This window comes from Entelurus aequoreus, linkage group LG20, assembly GCF_033978785.1.
Source record: "Entelurus aequoreus isolate RoL-2023_Sb linkage group LG20, RoL_Eaeq_v1.1, whole genome shotgun sequence".
Classification (NCBI taxonomy): Eukaryota; Metazoa; Chordata; class Actinopteri; order Syngnathiformes; family Syngnathidae; genus Entelurus; species Entelurus aequoreus.
Window position 1 is genome coordinate 15,614,278 of NC_084750.1, and position 19,726 is coordinate 15,634,003.

The 19,726-nt window shown below is 44.7% G+C and overlaps 1 protein-coding gene across 4 annotated transcripts in view; it reads right to left on the minus strand.

The window, feature by feature from the left end:
* Positions 1–2,949: 2,949 nt before the first annotated feature.
* LOC133635950 (hyccin-like) overlaps positions 2,950–19,726 on the minus strand; it is a 95,074-nt gene continuing 78,297 nt past the window's right edge. For 2 of the 4 annotated variants that reach the window (XM_062029448.1, XM_062029449.1), the window contains one exon: positions 2,950–10,450. In XM_062029448.1, coding sequence (XP_061885432.1) covers positions 9,948–10,450 — 503 coding nt within the window. In that variant the 3' untranslated portion in view covers positions 2,950–9,947. The remainder of the gene's footprint in view (positions 10,451–19,726) is intronic. The other 2 variants (XM_062029451.1, XM_062029450.1) reach the window with 1 other exon arrangement.

Consider the following 19,726-nt stretch of genomic DNA (forward strand, 5'->3'; position numbering starts at 1 on the left):
GCCAGCACGGCCACTCTACCAACCGAGCTATGCCGCCCAATAAATAAATATGTTTTAAAACTTTCCCCCCAAAATGATACAACCCCATCAGTTGACAAAAATAACATGTTGCTTTATTTAGATTTTTCATGAGTATCATTAGCAGTGAACCAGCAGGTGGGGAAGGTCAGAGCTTTTCTTCCTGCCACTCACATGCAAGAGATTATACACTGTTGACCCAAAAAAGGCTGTTCATCTGAAATTTGGGGTGTAGATTTTTACAGGCAAACCAGGAGGTGGCGCAGGTGAGAGCTTGTCTTCCTATCACTCACACACTGCTGGCTTATTGTCCATTGCAGAGTTGATTGATTGATTGATTGAAGAGGACGCTGGTTCTCAGGGGATTATACAGTATTGACCCAAAAAAGTCCTAAATCTGGGTTGCATATTTTTACAGGCAAACCAGAAGGTGGCGCAGGTCAGAGCATTTCTTCCTATCACTCACACACTGCTGGCTTATTGTCCATTGCAGAGTTGATTGATTGATTGCAGAGGACGCTGGTTCTCAGGAGATTATACAGTATTGACCCAAAAAAGTCCTAAATCTGGGTTGCATATTTTTACAGGCAAACCAGGAGATGGCGCAGGTCAGAGCATTTCTTCCTATCACTCACACACTGCTGGCTTATTGTCCATTGCAGAGTTGATTGATTGATTGATTGAAGAGGACGCTGGTTCTCAGGAGATTATACAGTATTGACCCAAAAAAGTCCTAAATCTGTGTTGCATATTTTTACAGGCAAACCAGGAGATGGCGCAGGTCAGAGCATTTCTTCCTATCACTCACACACTGCTGGTTTATTGTCCCATGCAGAGTTGATTGATTGATTGCAGAGGACGCTGGTTCTCAGGAGATTATACAGTATTGACCCAAAAAAGTCCTAAATCTGGGTTGCATATTTTTACAGGCAAACCAGGAGGTGGCGCAGGTCAGAGCATTTCTTCCTATTACTCACACACTGCTGGCTTATTGTCCATTGCAGAGTTGATTGATTGATTGATTGAAGAGGACGCTGGTTCTCAGGAGATTATACAGTATTGACCCAAAAAAGTCCTAAATCTGTGTTGCATATTTTTACAGGCAAACCAGGAGATGGCGCAGGTCAGAGCATTTCTTGCTATCACTCACACACTGCTTGCTTATTGTCCATTGCAGAGTTGATTGATTGATTGATTGCAGAGGACGCTGGTTCTCAGGAGATTATACAGTATTGACCCAAAAAAGTCCTAAATCTGGGTTGCATATTTGTACAGGCAAAAAAGGAGGTGGCGCAGGTCAGAGCTTTTCTTCCTATCACTCACACACTGCTGGCTTATTGTCCATTGCAGAGTTGATTGATTGATTGCAGAGGACGCTGGTTCTCAGGAGATTATACAGTATTGACCCAAAAAAGTCCTAAATCTGTGTTGCATATTTTTACAGGCAAACCAGGAGATGGCGCAGGTCAGAGCATTTCTTGCTATCACTCACACACTGCTTGCTTATTGTCCATTGCAGAGTTGATTGATTGATTGATTGCAGAGGACGCTGGTTCTCAGGAGATTATACAGTATTGACCCAAAAAAGTCCTAAATCTGGGTTGCATATTTGTACAGGCAAAAAAGGAGGTGGCGCAGGTCAGAGCTTTTCTTCCTATCACTCACACACTGGTGGCTTAGTGCCCATTGCAGAGGACGCTGGTTCTCAGGAGATTATACAGTATTGACCCAAAAAAGGCGGGTTGTCCTAAATCTGGGTTGTAGATTTTAACAGGCAAACCGGGAGGGGGCGCAGGTCAGAGCTTTTCTTCCCATCACTCACACACCGGTGTCTTATTGTCCATTGCAGAGGACGCTGGTTCTTAGAAGATTATACAGTCTTGACCCCCTAAAACTGGGTTGCATATTTTTATAGACTAACCGGTGGCGCACTTCAGAGCTTTTCATCCTGCCACTCCCACACTAGATTTTATTTTGCAATGTCACTCATTTATTTATTTTGGATAAATGTATTTAAAAACGTTATTAGTTAAAAAACAGGCACAAATTGATGAAATGTGGGCTCGTGAAGTCAAGCCTTCAAAATAAGAGCACCACGATAGACACAACTGCCCTTATTTCCAAATTAAAATATTGACAAGAATACATTATAAATGTGCCTGGGAGGCAAATCTCTTCACATTATCACTGAGCACAACAGACTTGTTTACGTTCCGTTCTCGTATTATTGTTGACTATACTGAGCAGCCCGGTCAAGTTCTACATGGCAATAACTTCCTTACCATCTTTTAGAAATGTAAACATGGTAAATTTGTATTTAAATTATCAAAAAACTTTCCGTTCTGAGTTCCCAATGAACAGACAAGAGGATGTCTTTGTTGCACCAAGCAAAGGCTTGGAAAATTTCATTGTGTACGATGGGAGGGGACGGGAGGGGTTATCTATTGTCATCGAAGACCTGCCCAAGCTGAATCCAGGACTAACCCAAGCCCGAGGCATCTTCTTCTTTTGTTTTCAATGTGACCAAAAACAAGAGCTGTTTACATACACCACAGATGTTGTGGTGTAAACAGGGAGTGTCCAAATAAAGGAGGAGACGTAAACCTTTTTCGTCAGAGCGTGCTGAGATACTGTAAAAGGGTGAAGTGTGTCTAGGCGTGTCTCCTCAATTGAGTCCAAATTTAATTCTGTCTCTGTTTAATTCTTTGCCTCTTGTCTTGTTTAATAAATGTCATCAGTGTTTGAAACTGACATGTTCCAAGTCGACTCGGGGCAGAATTGAGTGGCCAAAGACTAAAATCAGGCCTACTTCACGGGAATATCCAGAAATATCACCAGCTTTAAATGACCTGCATATTTTCCCCATGACATACCATTCAAGAGTGAGTCAAAAGAAACATTTTATTTCCAGAAGTGACATAAAAAAGGCCAATAAAAACATCTTTAGTACAACAAGAGCAGAACCAGTCACATTCTGTAAAGCAACTTACCAAAACACCAAGATTGTCCCACCAAAATATGTACTGTATATCAATGGTTAGTAGCACAGACAAGGGTACACCTTAGTGTTTGAATTAAGAATAGGAATTTTTTTGTTTTGTTTGGAAAGAAAATCGCAATGTTCTGCAATGTGATTACCACAAGGGAAAAACAGGAAGTAAGTACAAATATGGTGGGAATCTTCACTTAAGAGTACAACCCAAATATGGGTTGCTGGTGCACCACAACTGACAGTTCATTCCAAAAAAATATATATTTTCTCTCAGTGCAATACTTCCTTGTTATTAGACTTTGTTCGCTGCGCCGTTGTAAACATCAAGAACTGATCTGCATCCTTATTAGCGAGTGGTTTCTCCCTCCATATTTGTACAAAGTGGCGTCCAAAAGAAGGGAAACACTGAAGGTAAAATGTGTATTGCTATGAGGAAAACAAAGCAATCTTTTGAAAAGTCGTACAAAGATTTGACTTTTTCCCATTCATATCAGCAGCCTCCACGCTAAAAATCAGTTCGGAGGACTAAACACTTAACATCGACCCCGCCAAACAGGGGGAAGGTAAAGGTGAAGGTACGGAAAAGGCATGCAAAGGCAACACACAACTGGTAGAAAGTCCAAATACTTTTGTCACACAGTGTTTTTTCATGAGCTTTAAAGGGGAACTGCACTTTTTTTTTTTGAATTTTCCCAATTGTTCGTTTTTTTTAATGCATACTAACTCGTATATACGTAAATAAAAGTCCGCTTACATTTTCCCGCCCATAAAACCCACTAAATAACCATCCAAAACGTGCCAATAATACTCCAGCTACACTTTTTAAACTTTATGAAACACTGGTGTTGTTTAAAGCTAGTTAAGCTTTTTTTTTTTTAAATAAAAAATAAAATAAAAAAATAAAGCTAGTTTAGCAGTTAGCTTAGCTGCTCCTGGCTTGCTCTAGGTGTGTAACATGTTTAGCATCATCCTCCGATGATAAATTGTACTTAAAATACTAAGGAATGCAGTTTATTTGCAGTAATGGAGGTGAATATTAATAGCTCTGGGGAGTTGCTCCACAATGCTAGTTGCTGGTCAGCCGGGGGACTAAAAATAAATAGTGTCAGCCAGAGGGGATCGACATTAAAAGGCATTCATCAACAATGGGGATTGTGTACTTTATCATGAAAATCACTCATTTTTGCTGCTGTGTTTACATTTCACAACTTGAATACTTAGAGTATTAGTGATATTGTTATTATAAGCGCTAACGCAGACAAACCATTTATAGCGGCGCCGTGATCACCGGCTTGTGTGCCAACGTTGACGTCATCGGCTGGTGAGCGGCTTTCTCGCGTCCGCACTTCCATCCATCCATCCATCCATTTTCTACCGCTTGTCCCTTTCGGGGTCGCTGGAGCCTATCTCAGCTGCGTCCGCACTTGTGAAAGTTCATTCTAGATCATAAATAATGTCTCTCACCTGGATAGCGGAAGGACGAGGACGTATTGCGACAAATTGGTACACTTTGACAGCCAGTTTAGACCCGAAAATGGCGAGAAAGACAGGAAAAGACGCCCGGTTCCGGTTCCACCCTACTGTTTTTTTTTGCGAGGATTATATATGACAACATTGGCATCCCAGTGAGAGCAGACATTGTACAGTAAGTGATGTTTTATGATGTTTCATCCAAAAAGCGCCGATAATACTTGTGACAGTTTATTCTAGATCATAAATAATGTCTCTCACCTGGATAGCGGAAGGACGAGGACGTATTGCGACAAGTTGGTACACTTTGACAGCCAGTTTAGACCCGAAAATGGCGTGAAAGACAGGAAAAGACGCTCGGTTCCACCCTACTGTTTTTTTGCGAGGATTATATATGACATAATTCTATCAGTTGGCATCCCAGTGAGAGCAGACATTGTACAAAATGCAGAGGCACACCCTCAGCAGAAATCATTAAATAAACGAAACTCAGTTGACAGTAAAAAGTTGTCGCAATTGTTGGGTATGACTTTAAAGGCCTACTGAAAGCCACTACTACTGAGCACGCAGTCTGACACTTTATATATCAATGATGAAATCTTAACATTGCAACACATGCCAATACGGCCGGGTTAGATTAGTAAAGTGCAATTTTAAATTTCCCGCCGAAATATCCTGCTGAAAACGTTTCGGTATGATGACGTCACGGATTGTAGCGGACATTTTGGGACAGCATTGTGGCCAGCTATTAAGTAGACTGTTTTCCTCGCAAAATTCCACAGTATTCTGGACATCTGTGTTGGTGAATCTTTTGCAATTTGTTCAATGAACAATGGAGACAGCAAAGAAGAAAGCTGTAGGTGGGAAGCGGTGTATTGCAGCTGGCTGCAGCAACACAAACACAGCCGGTGTTTCATTGTTTACATTCCCGAAAGATGAAAATCAAGCTTTACCATTGGCATGTGGAGAACTGGGACAACAGAGACTCTTACCAGGAGGACTTTGAGTTGGATACGCAGACGCGGAACCGTGAGTACGCAGCTGCGGCTTCCAAACATTTGATCGCTTGCCCGTACGTGCGTGCCGCTATGCATGTCACGTACGTAACTTTGGGGAAATATATGTGCTGTATGAACTTTACGGAGGTGAACGGTACTTTGGGCTGTGGGATTGAGTGTGCTGTGTGGGTGTTTGATTTGTATTGGCGGGTTATATGGACGGGAGGGGGGAGGTGTTTGTTATGCGGGATTAATTTGTGGCATATTAAATATAAGCCTGGTTGTGTTGTGGCTAATAGAGTATATATATATGTCTTGTGTTTATTTCCAGTTCCACCCTACTGTTTTTTTTTTGCAATTATTATATTCAATCATAATTCTATCAGTTGGCATCCCAGTGAGAGCAGACATTGTACAGTAAGTGATGTTGTATTAGGTTTCATCAAAAAGTGCCAATAATACTCCATTTATCTGGGTATTAGTGATATTATTATAAGCTGTAACGCAGACAAACTATTTATAGCGGCGCCGTGATCACCAGCTTGTGTGCCAACGTTGACGTCGTCGACTGGTGAGCTGCTTTCTCGCGTCCGCGCTTGTCCAAGTTTATTCTCGATCATAAATAATGTCTAGCGGAAGGATGTACATGCAAGTTGGTACACTCTGACAGCCAATTTAGACCCGAAAATGACGAGAAAGACAGGAAAAGACCCTACTGTTTTTTTGCCAGGATTATATATGACAACATTCTATCAGTTGGCATCCCAGTGAGAGCAGACATTGTACAGTAAGTGATGTTTTATGATGTTTCATCCAAAAAGCGGCGATAATACTTGTGACAGTTTATTCTAATTCATAAATGATGTCTCTCACCTGGATAGCGGAAGGACGAGGACGTATTGCGACAAGTTGGTACACTTTGACAGCCAGTTTAGACCCGAAAATGGCGAGAAAGACAGGAAAAGACGCTAGGGTTCACCCTATTGTTTTTTTTGTTGCAATTATTATATTCAATCATAATTCTATCAGTTGGCATCCCAGTGAGAGCAGACATTGTACAGTAAGTGATGTTGTATTAGGTTTAATCAAAAAGTGCCAATAATACTCCATTTATCTGGGTATTAGTGATATTATTATAAGCTCTAACGCAGACAAACTATTTATAGCAGCGCCGTTGACATCGTGGGCTGGTGAGCTGCTTTCTCGCGTCCGCGCTTGTCCAAGTTTATTCTCGATCATAAATAATGTCTAGCGGAAGGATGTACATGCAAGTTGGTACACTTTGACAGCCAATTTAGACCCTGAAATGACGAGAAAGACAGGAAAAGACCCTACTGTTTTTTTTGCCAGGATTATATATGACAACATTCTATCAGTTGGCATCCCAGTGAGAGCAGACATTGTACAGTAAGTGATGTTTTATGATGTTTCATCCAAAAAGCGCCGATAATACTCGTGACAGTTTATTCTAATTCATAAATAACGTCTCTCACCTGGATAGTGGAAGGACGAGGACGTATTCCGACAAGTTGGTACACTTTGACAGCCAGTTTAGACCTGAAAATGGCGAGAAAGACAGGAAAAGACGCTAGGGTTCACCCTACTGTTTTTTTTTTGTTGCAATTATTATATTCAATCATAATTCTATCAGTTGGCATCCCAGTGAGAGCAGACATTGTACAGTAAGTGATGTTGTATTAGGTTTAATCAAAAAGTGCCAATAATACTCCCATTTATCTGGGTATTAGTGATATTATTATAAGCTCTAACGCAGACAAACTATTTATAGCAGCGCCGTGATCACCGGCTTGTGTGCCAACGTTGACATCGTGGGCTGGTGAGCTGCTTTCTCGCGTCCGCGCTTGTCCAAGTTTATTCTCGATCATAAATAATGTCTAGCGGAAGGATGTACATGCAAGTTGGTACACTCTGACAGCCAATTTAGACCCGGAAATGACGAGAAAGACAGGAAAAGACCCTACTGTTTTTTTTGCCAGGATTATATATGACAACATTCTATCAGTTGGCATCCCAGTGAGAGCAGACATTGTACAGTAAGTGATGTTTTATGATGTTTCACCCAAAAAGCGGCAATAATACTTGTGACAGTTTATTCTAATTCATAAATAATGTCTCTCACCTGGATAGTGGAAGGACGAGGACGTATTCCGACAAGTTTAGACCCGAAAATGGCGAGAAAGACAGGAAAAGACGCTAGGGTTCACCCTACTGTTTTTTTTTGTTGCAATTATATTCAATCATAATTCTATCAGTTGGCATCCCAGTGAGAGCAGACATTGTACAGTAAGTGATGTTGTATTAGGTTTAATCAAAAAGTGCCAATAATACTCCATTTATCTGGGTATTAGTGATATTATTATAAGCTGTAACGCAGACAAACTATTTATAGCGGCGCCGTGATCACCGGCTTGTGTGCCAGCGTTGACGTCGTCGGCTGGTGAGCTGCTTTCTCGCGTCCGCGCTTGTCCAAGTTTATTCTCGATCATAAATAATGTCTAGCGGAAGGATGTACATGCAAGTTGGTACACTCTGACAGCCAATTTAGACCCGGAAATGATGAGAAAGACAGGAAAAGACCCTACTGTTTTTTTGCCAGGATTATATATGACAACATTCTATCAGTTGGCATCCCAGTGAGAGCAGACATTGTACAGTAAGTGATGTTTTATGATGTTTCATCCAAAAAGCGGCAATAATACTTGTGACAGTTTATTCTAATTCATAAATAATGTCTCTCACCTGGATAGTGGAAGGACGAGGACGTATTCCGACAAGTTTAGACCCGAAAATGGCGAGAAAGACAGGAAAAGACGCTAGGGTTCACCCTACTGTTTTTTTTTGTTGCAATTATTATATTCAATCATAATTCTATCAGTTGGCATCCCAGTGAGAGCAGACATTGTACAGTAAGTGATGTTGTATTAGGTTTAATCAAAAAGTGCCAATAATACTCCATTTATCTGGGTATTAGTGATATTATTATAAGCTCTAATGCAGACAAACTATTTATAGCGGCGCCGTGATCACCGGCTTGTGTGCCAGCGTTGACGTCGTCGGCTGGTGAGCTGCTTTCTCGCGTCCGCGCTTGTCCAAGTTTATTCTCGATCATAAATAATGTCTAGCGGAAGGATGTACATGCAAGTTGGTACACTCTGACAGCCAATTTAGACCCGGAAATGATGAGAAAGACAGGAAAAGACCCTACTGTTTTTTTGCCAGGATTATATATGACAACATTCTATCAGTTGGCATCCCAGTGAGAGCAGACATTGTACAGTAAGTGATGTTTTATGATGTTTCATCCAAAAAGCGGCAATAATACTTGTGACAGTTTATTCTAATTCATAAATAATGTCTCTCACCTGGATAGTGGAAGGACGAGGACGTATTCCGACAAGTTTAGACCCGAAAATGGCGAGAAAGACAGGAAAAGACGCTAGGGTTCACCCTACTGTTTTTTTTTGTTGCAATTATTATATTCAATCATAATTCTATCAGTTGGCATCCCAGTGAGAGCAGACATTGTACAGTAAGTGATGTTGTATTAGGTTTCATCAAAAAGTGCCAATAATACTCCATTTATCTGGGTATTAGTGATATTATTATAAGCTCTAACGCAGACAAACTATTTATAGCGGCGCCGTTGACATCGTGGACTGGTGAGCTGCTTTCTCGCGTCCGCGCTTGTCCAAGTTTATTCTCGATCATAAATAATGTCTAGCGGAAGGACGTACATGCAAGTTGGTACACTTTGACAGCCAATTTAGACCCTGAAATGACGAGAAAGACAGGAAAAGACCCTACTGTTTTTTTGCGAGGATTATATATGACAACATTCTATCAGTTGGCATCCCAGTGAGAGCAGACATTGTACAGTAAGTGATGTTTTATTATGTTTGTCGGCAGTGAGTAGTAATCAGTGATGTTGCCGAGGGGAAAAGCGAATGTCGTGAATGAGCAAAATATGTAAATATTAAATGTTATTAAACATATATACTTAGTGTGTATATAAAACCTTAATTGGATGTTTTTTTAAGGGCTTTGTTGGCAGAATAGAGCGAGTCCACTAGGCTCCATTGTAAGCGGACTTTTGATGACATTTATTAGCTATTTAGAACGCATCGAAAAAAGAAATGTGTTCTGGTCTTACCTCAGGATTGTGAATGATAGGCAAAATTCCAAAAAAAGGGCAGATCCCCTTCAAGTGCACCTATTTAGACGAGGTGAGGAGTGCAATTTGATCCTGACAACCGGACCAGTCGGAGAAAGCTGCAAGGTGGCTTTTTTTTTGTCCCAGAGAACACACGTCTGGGATGGACGCCGTTTGCGTAGAGAAACCACCACAGTGTTCCTCGCCAAGGATCCTGGTCCCTCGGAGTGGTCATGGCTGGCAGGTCCAGGTGTGTAGACTGGCAGGGTCGGTTAGGAAAGGTTCATGTTAAAATACCTCAAAGGTCCGAGCCAAGGTGCACACCGATGCTGGGAGAGCGCTGCGTGTGGTTGGGACCTGGACTTAAGTACCCCATCCCTTCCTCTTGAAGACTGCATGGATAGTGGCCGGATTCTGAGGCAGTGTGGTTACTGGGGGGCGGGGCGACCTGCTCAAAGGAGCGGGAGAATACGGCGCTGGCGGTGCGCGTCAGGTTGGTGAGCGCCCCCGCCTTGGGCACCGACTGGCTGGAGGTCAGCGTGAGGCGCTTGGCGGAGACCTCGGCGTGCTCGCTGGCCGCCCGGCCGCCGCCGGCGGGGGGGCCGGCCTCTTTGTCCTTGCTGCCGCGCCCGCCCAGACGACACTTCTTCATGGCCTTGGCGCCCAGGTTTAACGTGGTCACGCTGTTGCTGATGGTGATGGTGGGCGGGTTCACGTCGGGCCCCGCCCCGCCTGGCCACACCCCCTCGTCCGCCTCGGAAATATCCATCAGCTCGTCCGGGGAACCCAGATCCACTGCGTCTGTGGCGAGCCAAGCACTGGGGTTAACAACATGGACACGCAGAGAATGACTGCTGTCAATATTAATATCAGGGGTGTCGCTTTTTTTCACTTATCTGATATTAATCCGATACGATATCAACACAAACCATAGCACATACTTTTATTTTGTAGTGTGGAATGGTACAAAAGGCACAGAACAATGCCATGTAAAAAAACACTAACCTTATGATAGACATAATTAACTAAATCAAGCAAGCACATGATGCATTAAGTTGAGTGATGCGGACACGTTTGTTACTGGATACCTTCTAATAGGCTTTGGAACTTCGTATCTATACGTAATATAAAACTAATTATTTGATACTTTTTTTACATTGACAAATGTCATGTTTTAGATTTAGCACACTTAGGTATGTTTAGCTGGTGTGCCAGAGTGGTTGTCTTATATTTGGGGTGCAGATTTTTACAGGCAAACCTAGCAGGTGCCGCAGGTCAGAGCTTTTCTTCCTGCCACTCACACACTGGCGGCAGAGTATCCGGTGTCGAAGTAGCCGGCTTTTGGGAGATTATACAGCGTTGACCCGAAAAAAGGCTGGTCGTCTTATATTTGGAGTGTAGATTTTTACACGCAAACCTAGCAGGTGGCGCAGGTCAGAGCTTTTCTTCCTGCCACTCACACACTGGCGGCAGAGTGTCCGGTGTCGAAATAGCCGGTTTTCGGGAGATTATACAGCGTTGACCCGAAAAAAGGCTGGTCGTCTTATATTTGGGGTGTAGATTTTTACACGCAAACCTAGCAGGTGGCGCAGGTCAGAGCTTTTCTTCCTGCCACTCACACACTGGCGGAAGAGTGTCCGGTGTCGAAGTAGCCGGTTTTCGGGAGATTATACAGCGTTGACCCGAAAAAAGGCTGGTCGTCTTATATTTGGGGTGTAGATTTTTACACGCAAACCTAGCAGGTGGCGCAGCACAGAGCTTTTCTTCCTGCCACTCACACACTGGCGGCAGCGTGTCCGGTGTCGAAGTAGCCGGTTTTCAAGAGATTATACAGCGTTTGACCCGAAAAAAGGCTGGTCGTCTTATATTTGGGGTGCAGATTTTTACAGGCAAACCTAGCAGGTGGCGCAGGTCAGAGCTTTTCTTCCTGCCACTCACACACTGGCGGAAGAGTGTCCAGTGTCAAAGTAGCCGGTTTTCGGAAGATTATACAGCGTTGACCCGAAAAAAGGCTGGTCGTGTTATATTTGGAGTGTAGATTTTTACACGCAAACCTAGCAGGTGGCGCAGGTCAGAGCTTTTCTTCCTGCCACTCACACACTGGCGGAAGAGTGTCCGGTGTCGAAGTAGCCGGTTTTCGGGAGATTATACAGCGTTGACCCGAAAAAAGGCTGGTCGTCTTATATTTGGGGTGTAGATTTTTACACGCAAACCTAGCAGGTGGCGCAGGTCAGAGCTTTTCTTCCTGCCACTCACACACTGGCGGCAGAGTATCCGGTGTCGAAGTAGCCGGTTTTCAAGAGATTATACAGCGTTGACCCGAAAAAAAGGCTGGTCGTCTTATATTTGGGGTGTAGATTTTTACACGCAAACCTAGCAGGTGGCGCAGGTCAGAGCTTTTCTTCCTGCCACTCACACACTGGCGGAAGAGTGTCCGGTGTCAAAGTAGCCGGTTTTCGGGAGATTATACAGCGTTGACCCGAAAAAAGGCTGGTCGTCTTATATTTGGGGTGTAGATTTTTACACGCAAACCTAGCAGGTGGCGCAGGTCAGAGCTTTTCTTCCTGCCACTCACACACTGGCGGAAGAGTGTCCGGTGTCGAAGTAGCCGGTTTTCGGGAGATTATACAGCGTTGACCCGAAAAAAGGCTGGTCGTCTTATATTTGGGGTGTAGATTTTTACACGCAAACCTAGCAGGTGGCGCAGCACAGAGCTTTTCTTCCTGCCACTCACACACTGGCGGCAGCGTGTCCGGTGTCGAAGTAGCCGGTTTTCAAGAGATTATACAGCGTTTGACCCGAAAAAAGGCTGGTCGTCTTATATTTGGGGTGCAGATTTTTACAGGCAAACCTAGCAGGTGGCGCAGGTCAGAGCTTTTCTTCCTGCCACTCACACACTGGCGGAAGAGTGTCCAGTGTCAAAGTAGCCGGTTTTCGGAAGATTATACAGCGTTGACCCGAAAAAAGGCTGGTCGTGTTATATTTGGAGTGTAGATTTTTACACGCAAACCTAGCAGGTGGCGCAGGTCAGAGCTTTTCTTCCTGCCACTCACACACTGGCGGAAGAGTGTCCGGTGTCGAAGTAGCCGGTTTTCGGGAGATTATACAGCGTTGACCCGAAAAAAGGCTGGTCGTCTTATATTTGGAGTGTAGATTTTTACACGCAAACCTAGCAGGTGCCGCAGGTCAGAGCTTTTCTTCCTGCCACTTACACACTGGCGGCAGAGTGTCCGGTGTCGAAGTAGCCGGTTTTCGGGAGATTATACAGCGTTGACCCGAAAAAAAGTCTGGTCGTCTTATATTTGGAGTGTAGATTTTTACACGCAAACCTAGCAGGTGCCGCAGGTCAGAGCTTTTCTTCCTGCCACTCACACACTGGCGGAAGAGTGTCCGGTGTCGAAGTAGCCGGTTTTCGGGAGATTATACAGCGTTGACCCGAAAAAAGGCTGGTCGTCTTATATTTGGGGTGTAGATTTTTACACGCAAACCTAGCAGGTGGCGCAGGTCAGAGCTTTTCTTCCTGCCACTCACACACTGGCGGAAGAGTGTCCGGTGTCAAAGTAGCCGGTTTTCAAGAGATTATACAGCGTTGACCCGAAAAAAGGCTGGTCGTCTTATATTTGGGGTGTAGATTTTTACATGCAAACCTAGCAGGTGGCGCAGGTCAGAGCTTTTCTTCCTGCCACTCACACACTGGCAGAAGAGTGTCCGGTATCGAAGTAGCCGGTTTTCGGGAAATTATACAGCGTTGACCCGAAAAAAAGGCTGGTCGTCTTATATTTGGGGTGTAGATTTTTACACGCAAACCTAGCAGGTGGCGCAGGTCAGAGCTTTTCTTCCTGCCACTCACACACTGGCGGAAGAGTGTCCGGTGTCAAAGTAGCCGGTTTTCGGGAGATTATACAGCGTTGACCCGAAAAAAGGCTGGTCATCTTATATTTGGGGTGTAGATTTTTATACGCAAACCTAGCAGGTGGCGCAGGTCAGAGCTTTTCTTCCTGCCACTCACACACTGGCGGAAGAGTGTCCAGTGTCGAAGTAGCCGGTTTTCGGAATATTATACAGCGTTGACCCGAAAAAAGGCTGGTCGTCCTATATTTGGAGTGTAGATTTTTACACGCAAACCTAGCAGGTGGCGCAGGTCAGAGCTTTTCTTCCTGCCACTCACACACTGGCGGAAGAGTGTCCGGTGTCGAAGTAGCCGGTTTTCGGGAGATTATACAGCGTTGACCCGAAAAAAAGGCTGGTCGTCTTATATTTGGAGTGTAGATTTTTACACGCAAACCTAGCAGGTGGCGCCGGTCAGAGTTTTCTTCCTGCCACTCACACACTGGCGGCAGAGTGTCCAGTGTCGAAGTAGCCGATTTTCAAGAGATTATACAGCGTTGACCCGAAAAAAGGCTGGTCGTCTTATATTTGGGGTGTAGATTTTTACACGCAAACCTAGCAGGTGGCGCAGGTCAGAGCTTTTCTTCCTGCCACTCACACACTGGCGGCAGAGTGTCCGGTGTCGAAGTAGCCGGTTTTCGGGAGATTATACAGTGTTGACCCGAAAAAAGGCTGGTCGTCTTATATTTGGAGTGTAGGTTTTTACACGCAAACCTAGCAGGTGGCGCAGGTCAGAGCTTTTCTTCCTGCCACTCACACACTGGCGGCAAAGTGTCCGGTGTCGAAGTAGCCGGTTTCCGGGAGATTATAAAGCGTTGACCCGAAAAAAAGGCTGGTCGTCTTATATTTGGGGTGTAGATTTTTACACGCAAACCTAGCAGGTGGCGGAGGTCAGAGCTTTTCTTCCTGCCACTCACACACTGGCGGCAGAGTATCCGGTGTCGAAGTAGCCGGTTTTCAAGAGATTATACAGCGTTGACCCGAAAAAAAGGCTGGTCGTCTTATATTTGCAGTGTAGATTTTTACACGCAAACCTAGCAGGTGGTGCAGGTCAGAGCTTTTCTTCCTGCCACTCACACACTGGCGGCAGAGTATCCGGTGTCGAAGTAGCCGGTTTTCAAGAGATTATACAGCGTTGACCCGAAAAAAGGCTGGTCGTCTTATATTTGGGGTGCAGATTTTTACACGCAAACCTAGCAGGTGGCGCAGGTCAGAGCTTTTCTTCCTGCCAGTCCCACACTGGCGGCAAAGTGTCCGGTGTCGAAGTAGCCGGTTTTCGGGAGATTATACAGCGTTGACCCGAAAAAAAGGCTGGTCGTCTTATATTTGGGGTGTAGATTTTTACACACAAACCTAGCAGGTGGCGCAGGTCAGAGCTTTTCTTCCTGCCACTCACACACTGGCGGCAGAGTATCCGGTGTCGAAGTAGCCGGTTTTCAAGAGATTATACAGCGTTGACCCGAAAAAAAGGCTGGTCGTCTTATATTTGGGGTGTAGATTTTTACACGCAAACCTAGCAGGTGGCGCAGGTCAGAGCTTTTCTTCCTGCCACTCACACACTGGCGGCAGAGTATCCAGTGTCGAAGTAGCCGGTTTTCAAGAGATTATACAGCGTTGACCCGAAAAAAGGCTGGTCGTCTTATATTTGGGGTGTAGATTTTTACATGCAAACCTAGCAGGTGGCGCAGGTCAGAGCTTTTCTTCCTGCCACTCACACACTGGCGGCAGAGTATCCGGTGTCGAAGTAGCCGGTTTTCAAGAGATTATACAGCGTTGACCCGAAAAAAAGGCTGGTCGTCTTATATTTGGGGTGTAAATTTTTACACGCAAACCTAGCAGGTGGCGCAGGTCAGAGCTTTTCTTCCTGCCACTCACACACTGGCGGCAGAGTATCCGGTGTCGAAGTAGCCGGTTTTCAAGAGATTATACAGCGTTGACCCGAAAAAAGGCTGGTCGTCTTATATTTGGGGTGTAAATTTTTACACGCAAACCTAGCAGGTGGCGCAGGTCAGAGCTTTTCTTCCTGCCACTCACACACTGGCGGCAGAGTATCCGGTGTCGAAGTAGCCGGTTTTCAAGAGATTATACAGCGTTGACCCGAAAAAAGGCTGGTCGTCTTATATTTGGGGTGCAGATTTTTACACGCAAACCTAGCAGGTGGCGCAGGTCAGAGCTTTTCTTCCTGCCAGTCCCACACTGGCGGCAAAGTGTCCGGTGTCGAAGTAGCCGGTTTTCGGCAGATTATACAGCGTTGACCCGAAAAAAAGGCTGGTCGTCTTATATTTGGGGTGTAGATTTTTACACACAAACCTAGCAGGTGGCGCAGGTCAGAGCTTTTCTTCCTGCCACTCATACACTGGCGGCAGAGTATCCGGTGTCGAAGTAGCCGGTTTTCAAGCGATTATACAGCGTTGACCCGAAAAAAAGGCTGGTCGTCTTATATTTGGGGTGTAGATTTTTACACGCAAACCTAGCAGGTGGCGCAGGTCAGAGCTTTTCTTCCTGCCACTCACACACTGGCGGCAGAGTATCCGGTGTCGAAGTAGCCGGTTTTCAAGAGATTATACAGCGTTGACCCGAAAAAAGGCTGGTCGTGTTATATTTGGGGTGTAGATTTTTACACGCAAACCTAGCAGGTGGCGCAGGTCAGAGCTTTTCTTCCTGCCACTCACACACTGGCGGCAGAGTATCCGGTGTCGAAGTAGCTGGTTTTCAAGAGATTATACAGCGTTGACCCGAAAAAAGGCTGGTCGTCTTATATTTGGGGTGTAGATTTTTACACGCAAACCTAGCAGGTGGCGCAGGTCAGAGCTTTTCTTCCTGCCACTCACACACTGGCGGAAGAGTGTCCGGTGTCAAAGTAGCCGGTTTTCGGGAGATTATACAGCGTTGACCCGAAAAAAGGCTGGTCGTCTTATATTTGGAGTGTAGATTTTTACACGCAAACCTAGCAGGTGGCGCAGGTCAGAGCTTTTCTTCCTGCCACTCACACACTGGCGGAAGAGTGTCCGGTGTCAAAGTAGCCAGTTTTCGGGAGATTATACAGCGTTGACCCGAAAAAAAGTCTGGTCGTCTTATATTTGGAGTGTAGATTTTTACACGCAAACCTAGCAGGTGCCGCAGGTCAGAGCTTTTCTTCCTGCCACTCACACACTGGCGGCAGAGTGTCCGGTGTCGAAGTAGCCGGTTTTCGGGAGATTATACAGCGTTGACCCAAAAAAAGGCTGGTCGTCGTCATATTTGGGGTGTAGATTTTTACACGCAAACCTAGCAGGTGGCGCAGGTCAGAGCTTTTCTTCCTGCCACTCACACACTGGCGGCAGAGTGTCCGGTATCGAAGTAGCCGGTTTTCAGGAGATTATACAGCGTTGACCCGAAAAAAAGGCTGGTCGTCTTATATTTGGGGTGTAGATTTTTACACGCAAACCTAGCAGGTGGCGCAGGTCAGAGCTTTTCTTCCTGCCACTCACACACTGGCGGAAGAGTGTCCAGTGTCGAAGTAGCCGGTTTTCAAGAGTTTATACAGCGTTGACCCGAAAAAAAGGCTGGTCGTCTTATATTTGGGGTGTAGATTTTTACACGCAAACCTAGCAGGTGGCGCAGGTCAGAGATTTTCTTCCTGCCACGCACACACTGGCAGCAAAGTGTCCGGTGTCGAAGTAGCCGGTTTTCAGGAGATTATACAGCGTTGACCCAAAAAAAAAGGCTGGTCGTCTTATATTTGGGGTGTAGATGTTTACACGCAAACCTAGCAGGTGGTGCCGGTCAGAGCTTTTCTTCCTGCCACTCACACACTGGCGGCAGAGTATCCGGTGTCGAAGTAGCCGGTTTTCGGGACACACAAAACACACAAACTGTCTTTCTATTTACAGTAGCGTGGTGGGAGATTGTAACTGAGTGTGCAGCCCCAAACGTCTCTCCTCATTGAGCCAAATTGAACGCTGTCTCTGCATGATTCCTTGCTTCTTGTCTGTTTAATAGATGTCATCAGTGTTTGAACCTGACAATTCTGGCCACTGATTGGCTCAGCCTTAGCCAGCATTAAAAGAGTGTAAAGGGGATTGAAAGGTGTTATTTCATGTCTGGAGTACTATCATATTGTTGAAAAAATTATTTAGAAGGTAGTTAACAGGTTTTTTTTTTATGCTAAAGCTACGAACATTTTCAATGTATAATTAATGAGTCCAACTTTATTTATTAAAGTCATATCTGGATGCAATAAAGGAGGGATTACTGTACTGTAGTTGTTATCTAAGTTATTTAGATTAATATCAGATCAGGACACCCATAATTAATATGTTAACGATCAAATATTTTGTGTTGATGGGCTGCATGACCAGGGAGTTGTACTACAGTATTCCAGCAGGTGGCGCATGCGCATTCATCACCACAACTGGAGAAATGCTTTATGGCAGGGGTCTCAAACTCACAGCCTGCAGGAACATTAAAATTGTAGCCGCTAAATTTAAGAGCTCCCACACCCCAACTCGGCGTTAAATACACGGAGGCCACCTTAAACTGCGGTGTCAACAAACAAAAAAGGAAAGCACAACAAACATACATAGGGCAACTATTACTACTGTTCGACTATGGGGAATAATAAACACACATCAACTCTAAGCAATGTACTTTAAGCGAATATTCACAACAAAGTGCAACAGAGCATGCTGGGGAAAAAGGGAGCTACAGTAGTAATGCCAGCTCCCTGCATTTTTTTGTGAATAGTTACTCAAAGTACATGTTTATTATACTCCACAAGTAGTACTACTAGTTGGCTCGTGTATGTATATTTAGACCAGTTGATCTGCCGTTTCTTTTCTGCTCTGTGACCACAGATGAGTCGCTAGCTGTCCAAAGTTGGGACCCAGGGTGGACCAATCATCTGTGCATCAGTTGGGGACATCTCTGCGCTGCTGACCTGTCTCCACTCAAGATGATCTCCTGCTGGCCCCACTATGGACTGGACTCCCACTATTATGTTAGATCCACTATGGACTGGACTCTCACTATTATGTTAGATCCACTATAGACTGGACTCTCACTATTATGTTAGATCCACTATGGACTGGACTCTCACTATTATGTTAAATCCACTATAGACTGGACTCTCACACTATTATGTTAGATCCACTATGGACTGGACTCTCACTATTATGTTATATCCACTATGGACTGGACTCTTACACTATTATGTTAGTTACACTATGGACTGGACTCTCACTATTATGTTAGATCCACTATGGACTGGACTCACACTATTATGTTAGATCCACTATGGACTGGACTCTCACACTATTATGTTAGATCCACTATGGACTGGACTCTTACACTATTATGCTAGATCCACTATGGACTGGACTCTCACTATTATGTTAGATCCACTATGGACTGGACTCTCACACTATTATGTTAGATCCACTATGGACTGGACTCTCACACGATTATGTTAGATCCACTATGGACTGGACTCTCACACTATTATGTTAGATCCACTATGGACTGGACTCTCACACTATTATGTTAGATCCACTATGGACTGGACTCTCACACTATTATGTTAGATCCACTATGGACTGGACTCTCACACTATTATGTTAGAGCCACTATGGACTGGACTCTCACAATATTATGCTAGATCCACTCGACGTCCATTGCACCGGTCGCCCAGTGGGGCGGGGGTCCCCACATCTGCGGTCCCCTCCAAGGTTTCTCATTGTCCCATTGGGTTGAGTTTTTTCTTGCCCTGATGTGGGATCTGAGCCGATAATGTTGTGGCTTGTGCAGCCCTTTGAGACACTCGTGATTTAGGGCTATAGAAGTAAACATTGATTCATATGTGAGATGGTTATAGCTTTATTTCTTTGATGGTTATTCTAAGTAACAAGTTCAATATTGCTCAATTAAGGACACTTAGGTATGTTCTGGCCGCATGTATTTTGCCCAGGTCTGGTTTAAATCCTATTATTTACCTGCCCCCACCAGGTAAATTGAGTTTGAGACCCCTGGTGTATGGCCACCTGCTGTGAGACATTTTCAGGTTGAGCACAAAGGTTAGCTTAGTGGTTCAATGGCAAAGACACAGGTTTTGTTCCAAGGACAGGGAAGGATAGTGGCTAAGGGTACAAGCCAAGGAAGAGTGAAGGAAGTGATTGCGTTGAATTAGTCACCCAAAAGACACACAAACCTCCT